Source organism: Gigantopelta aegis, chromosome 4 (assembly GCF_016097555.1).
Source record: "Gigantopelta aegis isolate Gae_Host chromosome 4, Gae_host_genome, whole genome shotgun sequence".
Lineage (NCBI taxonomy): Eukaryota > Metazoa > Mollusca > Gastropoda > Neomphalida > Peltospiridae > Gigantopelta > Gigantopelta aegis.
Genome location: NC_054702.1, coordinates 24057744 through 24069069, shown reverse-complemented (window position 1 = coordinate 24069069; position 11326 = coordinate 24057744). Strand labels below are relative to the sequence as shown.

General features: G+C 35.3%; 1 protein-coding gene across 1 annotated transcript in view; it reads right to left on the bottom strand.

Moving 5' to 3' along the window:
* Positions 1–5828: 5828 nt before the first annotated feature.
* Positions 5829–11326, bottom strand: part of LOC121370227 (transcription factor IIIB 90 kDa subunit-like) — a 34679-nt gene continuing 29181 nt past the window's right edge. The window contains exons 17-19 of the mRNA XM_041495349.1: positions 10996–11092; positions 10441–10542; positions 5829–9461 (exon numbers count right to left, since the gene is read on the bottom strand). Coding sequence (XP_041351283.1) covers positions 9412–9461; positions 10441–10542; positions 10996–11092 — 249 coding nt within the window. The 3' untranslated portion in view covers positions 5829–9411. The remainder of the gene's footprint in view (positions 9462–10440; positions 10543–10995; positions 11093–11326) is intronic.

Below are 11326 nucleotides of genomic sequence, written 5' to 3'. Positions count from 1 at the left end.
ACATGTACGTGTGTTAACAATTTCAAGACATACGACTGGCTGATCCTAGGTGATGATCAGGTCCCCAATGCCATACATCCAATGAAAAAACTGCACGATCGAAATCGATTACACTGCAACGTATAGTTAACCTGATAATCATTCGTCTGTGACGCGTACGTTAGCTACAAGTGCAAAGGCTATAAATAACTTTTAGTCGAAAAAGATGTTACAATTTGCTTTAAACCTGGGTTTTTTTAGGATATGTAAGAAATATAATAATACATTCGTGTCTGTTAGATACCATTTATCTTACAACTCGTTGTTTAAAAACTTATCAAACTCGCTTTCACTCGTTAGATACATTTTAAAACAACTCGTAAAATAAATGGTATCTAACGGTCACTCATGTATTATATATATATATATATATATATATGTATGTATGTATGTATGTATGTATGTATGTCTGTATGTATGTATGTCTGTATGTATGTATGTCTCTGTGTGTGTGTGTGTGTGTGTGTGTATGTATGTATATATGTATTGATGTATTGATGTATTGATGTATGTATGTATGTATGTACCCTTCTATAAAAAATATTTTCTTTCGTTGCCTACATCTAGACGTTAAATACCGTAATCAGCCGATATCTTCCGAATAGTTCCGAATATTATATTATGTCCTTGAAACTAAACATGTGTTCAGCGATAGTGAGCGGCGCTAGCGTTCGCGAACAAAAGTGAATGATAAACCAACTTACAAACGTTGTTCTTCACGGTCTCTTTAACACATTTCTGTAGAGGCACGATTTAGGATCCAACAATTGGTTATGGCGCATAATTATAACCAGGGCTGTACCTATATTATTAGTATATATAGCTTAAAATAAGTTATGTGGCAATACAAATTTTAAAAAAAATAATAAAAAAAATAATCAGAGCATAGTAACGGGTAGACAAAAGAGTCACTATTTAAGTAAAAGAGTTGGTGGTTTTTGACGTGTTTTATGTGATGAGGTGGGGGTGGTTGGTGGGGTTGGTAACTGCCTTATTACAAACCCACCCGCCCAGCAATAACTAATTTAAAATCACAAATACGAATTCGTCTCCTACCCCCCCCCCCCCCCCCCCCCCCCCCAAATACAATAAATGGGATAATGCTAACGGAACAAATCAAGTCATGCGTGTTGTTTGGGGTGGGATTTAGCTCAGTCGGTTGAGCGCTCGCCTGAGGTGCTTGCGTCGCAGGATCAAACCACCTCGGTAGATCCATTCAAATGAATTTTTTCTCTCTCGTTTTAACCAGTGCATCACAACTGGTCAAAGACCTGTCTGTGGGAAAGTGCATATAAAATTAGCAGTCGTCCGATCGCCCGTGGCGACCTTTATTGGCTAAGGGCGACTACGGGTTTTACAAAAGTAGTCCGTTGGGAGACCATCGATTTTAGGGTCTGGCGAGTATGGTACCAGTCGAAAAAGAAACACACTCAAACTGAATCGAATGTGACAAAATATTACAAATCTGGCAGCAGAAGATATAGAACATATTTTATATTTTTATAGTGCCAAAATAATGAATAAAGATAACATTCATATAAAAAACATATTAATTTATTAAGTTTTAAACCCATACCATCACAAATAACATTTTATTGGGGGTAAAAGTCCAGTGTAGGCCTAAATAGATTTTTTTTTTTTTTACAAATTACCATCAAACTGCATAGGTTAACTCTTTTTTTTTTTCTGATACAGGTTTTAAAGCAATTGATAGAACATCCAAGGTAATCTGAATGACAAAACCGTAATACATGACCAGGGCCGTATCTCTGCACAAAGCAGAGACGAATGGGCATTTGGCAAAATAGTGGATGATTCCATGGATGTTTATCTAGTGTCTCGTCTATAGGAGAAAATGCCACTCTCGATGAAATGATTTACTGGGGATGTCACCCTCTTGCTTCGCCACAAAGTTTATTCCATCCCTCTTGCATCGCAACAAAGAGGACTGCCACTCTCAAACTAGTTTATTAAAGCATGTGCAGTTCTACCTTTGTACTGCGTTATATTTTACTTAAGAGACAATTCAAGTCAAGCAGCATACCGTGGCTGTTCTAGCATTTTGCTTTCACCCCGTATAAAAATAAGATTTAATATGTATAATTTAATGGTACTTTGTAAAGTAACCTTTTTAGTTATACTTCATTTCTTTTTCAATTTTGTTTTTATTTGAGTTGGTAATTGTTTAAAACGTAACATATTTTTATTTGAATTTCAACTTTATTCATTATAAGTTAAACGCCAATTCATCAGTTTTCTCTTGAGGCAAACGGACTATGTACAGTGAACACATGACTATTATTCAACAAAAAACATTCTAGTTTTGATTTTGGCCGTTCAGTAAAATTTCAGTGTGATACTTGAAGGGCTAGTTGAATTTGAGAAGGGCCAGTAAGATTTTTCTTCAACTGGCCCTGCTGGCGATCATGGTTTTTATGTTAATTTTCAACCATGCTTTCTGCATTAGAAATATGTAGCAGGTTTACTCTGGTGACTAGGCCTATGTGTCAGAACTACCAAATGTTTGGTATCCAACAGCCAATAATTAATTAATCAATGTGCTCTAGTGGTGGTGTCATTAAACACAACAAACTTTTCGTGTTTTAGGTTTGTTTTGTTTGTTTGTTGTTGGTTTAGGTTTTTTGGTGATGTTTGTTTAGGTTTTTGTGCATACAACAAATCTTGAATATGAATATGAATTTTATAAAAACTATTTTCTTCTTAGGCAGTGTCACAGTTGCCATGTATGACAGAAACATAATCAATATATTCATAGACATTTCATTGTCAAATTATCTATGAAACATTAAACATTGCAAGAAACCAAGTTATTTTTCAACAAAATAGCAATGATTACGTAAAATCATTTTGCCAAATTAAAATAAATTCACAATTAGCAAATGACAGAGCTAGCTGTGCATTTAAAGGATCTTCAAATCCTATACTATGAAGTTTTAACTTCAAAAGGTTTGGCATTTTATTTGTGAAGCATTCCGAGAGTACTGCTTACTGGGTCCAACAAATTTTCTTATCTCCTAAAGAGCCATAACTCTGTAAAATAACAGGTAAATCACTGTGAAAGTTACACTTGATCTGAAACAGTAGGCCTACATGATAAAGCTATATAAACAATTTTATCTCAATATCTTCAGACCTTGCAAAAAAAAGTCTGGATTTGTTTTGTTTTTTTAACCACCATGAAAGTCAAAACCTGATCTGTAACAGTACATGATGAAGCTATATATAACATTTCAACTCAATATCTGAAGGCATTCTAAAAACAAAAACATCTGGGAAACTATATAGAATAGATGAACAGACACAAACAGACAGAAATGAAACCTATAGTCCCCCCCCCCCCCCCCCCCCCCCCCCAGTTGGACCATTAGGGGATTAATAACGCAAAAGGATAATCATTTATATTTCTATGAACTAGTATTCACTGGTTTCATTATCTTGAAATAAAAAAACAATTTGTTGTTTCAAATGGATTTTATTAACAGAATTTTCACAAACTGATGTGAAATTGTGAATAAGTATTAAAATATAATTTCATTTATGTATTTATGTATTTAAGTACTAATAATTCCAAATGTTTTTTCTCAATGTAAATTTTCGTTGGTATAACATTAAGAAACACTTTTTGTTTTTTAACCCCACACATGAAAATGGCCTTAGATAACTATAGTCTGAAAAACTTTGAAAAGTAGTTTATTGCAGAGGACAATATTTCAAAATTGTAGTAAGCTGGAAACTGGTTCATGATATTTGTTCACTTGTGTTAATTATATCTGTGTAACCTAATCAATTCCCTCATGTCATGCATTGAAATCCAAGTTATCTTCAGAAGAATGTAAGAATGTGTAACAGTTCACCTGGTTGGTGGTTCATATGAATATAAAATTTGTAACAGAAAGTGATTCACGTTAAATATTGTGCCTTGTTATCGTGAATTCAAAAAAAAAAGACCAAGGGGAATTTCGGGTGTCAAATCCCACACCCACTCCCAATTTCCCCACTCAAGCAAATTAAAAAAAAATATTTTCTGGGGCAGCATGTCTTGACACAGGTATCCCCAACCAATAACACCGAATGTGAGTTGTTATATAATATCCCCTCTTGTATAAATTCAGGGGCAGCATGTCTTGACACAGGTATCCCCAACCAATAACACCGAATGTGAGTTGTTATATAATATCCCCTCTTGTATAAATTCAGGGGCAGCATGTCTTGACACAGGTATCCCCAACCAATAACCACCGAATGTGAGTTGTTATATAATATCCCCTCTTGTATAAATTCAGGGGCAGCATGTCTTGACACAGGTATCCCCAACCAATAACACCGAATGTGAGTTGTTATATAATATCCCCTCTTGTATAAATTCAGGGGCAGCATGTCTTGACACAGGTATCCCCAACCAATAACACCGAATGTGAGTTGTTATATAATATCCCCTCTTGTATAAATTCAGGGGCAGCATGTCTTGACACAGGTATCCCCAACCAATAACACCGAATGTGAGTTGTTATATAATATCCCCTCTTGTATAAATTCAGGGGCAGCATGTCTTGACACAGGTATCCCCAACCAATAACACCGAATGTGATAGTTGTTATATAATATCCCCTCTTGTATAAATTCAGGGGCAGCATGTCTTGACACAGGTATCCCCAACCAATAACACCGAATGTGAGTTGTTATATAATATCCCCTCTTGTATAAATTCAGGGGCAGCATGTCTTGACACAGGTATCCCCAACCAATAACACCGAATGTGAGTTGTTATATAATATCCCCTCTTGTATAAATTCAGGGGCAGCATGTCTTGACACAGGTATCCCCAACCAATAACACCGAATGTGATAGTTGTTATATAATATCCCCTCTTGTATAAATTCAGGGGCAGCATGTCTTGACACAGGTATCCCCAACCAATAACACCGAATGCGAGTTGTTATATAATATCCCCTCTTGTATAAATTCCTGCACACACACCTTAACAACTAGGGGCGGGACGTAGCCAAGTGGTCAAACGTTCACCTGATGTGCGGTTGGTCTAGGATCGATCCCAGTCGGTGGACCCATTGGGCTATTTCTTGTTCCAGCCAGTGCATCATGACTGGTATGTCAAAGGCTGTGGTATGTCCTATCCTGTCTATGGGATGGGCATATAAAAGATCCCTTGCTGCTAATCAAAAAGAGTAGCCCATGAAGTGGCAACAGTGGGTTGGTTTCCTCTCAAAATCTGTCTGGTCCTTAACCATATGTCCGATGCTGTATAACCGTAAATAAAATGTGTTGAGTGCACCGTTAAATAAAACATTTCCTTCCTTCCTTCTGAAGAACTAGGACCGGAACAGTTTGGGGTGGGGGGGGGGGGTGTGTGTGTGTGTGTGTATTCACTAAAATATAGAATTTCAGAAAAATCCAGTATTTCTTCATCCCTTTAACTGTATTAAAGTCAAAGTTAGATAATACAACCATTTCACAGTAATCTGAAATTTAATGTAAAATGTATCCGACTGAGGCGTAGAAAGGTGATTCTCAGGAAACAATAGTTCAAAATCTTAGATCATTTGTAACCTACATTATTTGTGGTTCATATGAAGTTAAAGTTGTACATAGAAAGAATAATGGTTTGTGTAAAATATTGTGCCCTGAAATTATAATTTTGTGTTTTATTATACACACCTTTTCTTAGTTATAAATCCAGATAACCATATCATTAAATATTTAATAACTTTTCAAAACAACATGAGTATATGATTAAGACACACAAATCAACAAAAGCTCTATATTTTATTATTGTTGGGAAAACCGTAAAATCAAGGCACACAGTAATAAACATCCATAACAAAACAAACAGATGCATGTTCTTTTTATCTTACTAGTAAATCCAAGCTTTGATCACTGTCATACAAAATTATTGTCTTAAACCCCCCCCCCCCCAAACAATGTAACAATTTGAGGTTGGACACACCAACAGTTTGGTGTGTAATATACACATGTACATGTATTACATTATTTAATATCAGTAGTCAGACAATGAACCAGTCTGATATAATAATTTGTAACTACAATAAATACTTTTATCATTGCCAGGTCTCAAAATGAATCTATGTTAACTCTGCATCTGAAAAAATAGAAGCCAGGGCCCATATTTTCTATGCTATCTTAGCACTATGAAATCGTAAAACCATTGTATGCTATATATATAGCATGTGCTGTAGTGATGTCATATCCTACGATGGTTTGACGATTTCTTGGTGCTAAGATAGCACTGAAAATCCATTAGCAGTGTCTAAAATAGATGCTGAGGTCTTGAATAGTATCCGGGTCATGAATGAATGAATGTTCAATGACACCCCAGCATGGAAAATGTATCAGTTAATGCGTGTCAGAGGTAAATCTATCCAGATCAATGATCATGCATGTAAAACATTTATGCCCCCTGCTTGGAATAAATTACATGTATTTACCTGTTTTAATAGGAAACATAAATAGCATGAAGAATAGACTACAGAGTAACGGTCCAGCCGTACATATATGCACTCACACTAATTCACTAACTGCACATAAAACACAAAACAAAAAAGGTGGTTGCAATATTGCACTGATAAGTCAATAAAACAATCATCGAGTTCCAACATGTTTCATACCTTTCCTTTGTTGGGTATGATATGAAAGATGAAAACAATCCTAGTTTTCAATCATCTTGTGGTTAATTCATTGACTTTAAGCCTGGTGGGTGCAGACTTCAAACCCTGGAATCGGCACCGAACTACAGATTGTGAAGCAGCGTAAGGCCATTTCGCAGACTTGTCTCTCACTAACCATTATAACAGCTAATTATTGTTTTGGACAAACAGTCCAGATAGCCAAGGTGTTAAAAGTCAATAATTTGTTTTGTTTAACATCACCACTAGAGTATATTGATTAATCAATCATCAGCTATTGGATGACAAACATTTGGTAGTTTTTGATGCATAGTCTCACAGAAAATCCGCTAGTTTCTTCTTCATTTATTATATACACTTTCCCAGAGATAGGACAGCACATACCACCACCTTTGATATATGTCATGGGATACTGGTTCGGACTGGAAAAAAAAACAATTAGAAAATAGGTCCACTCAGGACAGCACATACCATAGACAGCCTATATGGAATAAATAAAATCGAATTGTCTCACCATTTTGTAGCTACTGTATCATTTATAAATTGTATTTTTAATAATGTAAAAATATTTTATTTTCCCAAAACCTTTTAAAATTGCTTCAAACTCAGGAAAGTCCCTTTAAATAGTACGCTATTTCTTCAAGCTATCTTTTAAAATGTTTGATTAGCTGTATATCTCTTAGAGGAAATGCAGTTTAATAATGGATATGATAGTAGCTTGCATATATGGACAGCAGGGCCATAGCTAGTGGTGGGGGCAAGGGGTCAGTTGCCCCCCCCCCCCCCCCCAGAAAAAAATCCGGAAAAAATTATAGAAACCTAAAGAAAATTCTCTTCTTAACAGTCTAAGGAGTTTTAGACTATTAACCACTGAGTTGCCCCCCCCCCCCCCAAACAAAAAATCCTAGCTACAGCCCTGGACAGATGGATTACAGGATGGACAGTGCTGTAATATAATACATCCCAACATTTTAAATGCTGACGAATACAATCTGCAGCAATGATGGTGTAGTGGTTAGGGCCATCAGCCAATGCTGGTACGGTAGGTACTAGTTATTGCTTCCCACCCAGAGTCAGGTCAGGTCAGGTCAGGTCAGAGGGTTTTACGTGCACATTCAGAGCAAGCTGTTGTAGCACATGCCTGTCATGGATGTACATGCCGCCGGCTCCTCCATACAGGACAGGACACACCGGAGTGAGAATCATTAATTTTAAAGGCTCACAGGGGAGGTGTAAAGCCACAACACAGACATTTTTCTCACTACCGGTAACCACTAACAACTGACCATTAAACGGCTGTCCTGGATAGACAACCCAGATAGCTGAAGTGTGTACCCAGGTCAGTTACTTAGATGTAAGCAGGAAAACAAATTAAAATGAAGAAATGAAAATGTCAAAAGAAGACATGGTTAAGATGACTATATACATTTAACATTGTGATGTAAAATGATTAAAAAATAAATAAGTGCAGACATACCTGTAGAAAATAATGGTGAAGAAATGTTCTTAAAATATCAAGACTTTAAAAAATGTAGACAACTTTTCATAATTGAGTCTGAATTCATTCATAGATAAAAAAAAATTCCACTATAAATTCATCCCTTTTGAAAATAAATTTACTGTAATATACAATTTCTAATGTTGCGCTGAATATAATTTGACAAAAGATTCGATGTCATATCACTAATATGCCAAGGTAAGTAGATAGCACCTTCCTAAACTATGTAATATACAAATTAGTAGTCTGTGAAACATAGCCATTACAGAAGCTACAATACCCATCAAATTCACCAGTTTCTATCTTATTTTGAGAAGCCAGCAAATAACCATAACATCGTAATTTTCAAATCCATGATCAGGAATCTTTGTTACTTTACACCATTTTATAAGTTGGTTAACAATTTGGCATTTCATTTCATTTTTTAAATATGTTAAAAAAGAGAAAAACAATAATAAAAAAACCCTCACAAGAATTAAATTAGGTGATTATTATAAATGAGTCAATTTACAAACAAATTTTTTTAATACATTTTATAACATTCATCTCAATTTGTGTGGATGATACTTTATTGTGACATAAATAAATATTACTAATAAATAACAAAAAACATGGATCTCATACATCATATTTCACATCAATTCACTGCTGAAGGTGTGTGGAACACTTAAGCACCGCACATCAAGTTCAATTTTTTTTTTTTTTAATGTCTCCTGTGAAATAATTTTCATATACACTGCATAAGAGAAGTGCATTGAAAATGCTTTAACATAATAGTTTTTTGGATTTCTTCAAAAAGCTATTTTCACTGCTTGACAAAAAGAAACACCCCCATCATTGTGATAATGTTCTAGGGCATCCACAACACAACACATGGTGACAGTAATGATATTCTTTCTTTTCATACACTGTGTCTGTGTGGTGTCACTGATAAGTCACATGTCACAGTGTTGTTGATACACTGAGTAGTATATGTTGGCTTCTGAGATGGTCTTTGGAATTTAGGCTTTGGTATTTAAAAGTATACATAAATGCCTGGCTAGCTGCCAAATTTGCCATCGTCCAAGCCACTGCTGCCCACAGTACTTGCATGATCTCTGTTTTAATCTCATGGTTCTATAGTCTTGCACGATGCTCAGGGACAGTGTAATGTCCTGATGCTTCCCGATACCAGACTACTTCCTGGACGCCCTGTCAGTCATCGTCTATGTAATAATCATCTGGATAGTCATCATAGTCTGCAACTAAACAAGAGAGTCACAAGTCAGTGATAGGAAACCACACCTCAGCATGCCATTCAGGGTTAGCTGTGGGTAAGCAAAAATCCAGTTATTTTTTCCGGCAAAATCACAATTATTATGTGACATTTATTTAGCCAAATTAAAATAAAATTTGCCAAAAGCTTTTAAAATTCACAATTGGCGAATTTGATGAGTGCCAGAGCTAGCCCTGCCATTGACAAATCTACCCATTTGAAGGGTTTTTTTAATAATTCTTTTTCTTCTTCTAAATTCATCATCCACAATATACAACAAAAAATCACCCTGAAAATGCATCTTAAGGCATCTTTATTTCAATTTTTTCTGAGAAGTATGCTCTCGAACACCCCTATAAATCTTGCTTCAATAAACTCAAATTTAGAACTTTGTGGACCCCACCCACCTTACAAAAGCCTGGATCCAACCCTGTATACATTCTAACATATGATTATTTTGACACTTGGTTAACAGAGAGAAATGAAACTCATTGCCACCACAAAAGCTGGTCCATTCCAAAAGCAGCAATAATTCCTTGATAAGCCCTTCCCATAGACAGCACAGTATCTACCACAGTCTTTGATGTTCTAGTCATATGACACTTGTAGAGACCGCAAAACCCTATGTCCACTGAGGGTAATTGATCCTGCTATCCATCACACCTCAGGTGCAAGCTCTACCACTGAGCTACATCCCTCCACATTCCTCCATAATATACGAACGGTCCCCCAACATACATTGGTTACAAACTAAAAGGTTTTTAAAAAATCACAATAAACTGCCTCTTTGGTATTTTCTGATAAGTTATATTCTGACACAGATTTTATGGGTGTAATTTACAAAGCCTGTTTTTTGTCTTGCATATTTAACTACATACATTTACAAAGGGTAAACATCTGCCTTTAAGAAAAAATAGCTTTGTACATTTGGGCCCTATGTGTTTGAGGAAATGAATTAACAAACTCACCTGGTTCATGTCCGAATAGTTTCGCTGCACTAATATTAACTTCTTCCTCTTCCTCCTCCTCAAAATAGTCCTCTGCTGTTTCATCATCCATCGCATCTTCAACTACAAAATATAATATAAAATTAAACATTGACTATGTACAGGGAATATATAAAATTGTTTTAGGTAACAATGATTTTTAACTCAGTTTTTTTAATTACATTTCATGGTGTGCATGAAATGTTGTGCCCTAGTGTGGAAATAATGCTATTTTCACTTAGATGTTTTACAATAAAACAGTTAACAATTAAACTGACTTTTAGACATTTTGACACATTCCATTTCATCCAGTGTTCTGTAACAGACAGGCACAGGGTGGCCTCAGGTTTCTTGAACTCTGGGACATGAAATGAAATGAATATTTGTTAAATGACACTTCAGCACATAATGGCTATTTTGTGTCTAAATATTTGGTGATTATGATACTTGCTGTTGATTGTATTTATAATTGAACATTTTCACCGTAAATAATGCAAAAAGTCACAAAATGAGTATGAAATATATATTAAATCTAACCTTTTGCATCATATTGGACTGGCCCACTTTCCACCAATACCTCAGGGGTGCTGATGGAAGGTTCTATTTCAAACTTCACTTTCTTACTTGATGGCTCCTTAATGAAAAAATGATAAATACTAGTTATGTCATGATTTAGGCAATTTTTAGGTCAGTCTTTTTATTTTTTTAAATAACCAACAGTACTATAAAAGGTAGCTATTAAATGGTCCAAAACATAATATTAATTTAGTATTAAACTGATGTATAAGACAATGATACATTATTACACAAAACTGAAATAAAAAATCAACTTAAACCAAAATCAATAGGAACATTTTTATGTTATAAT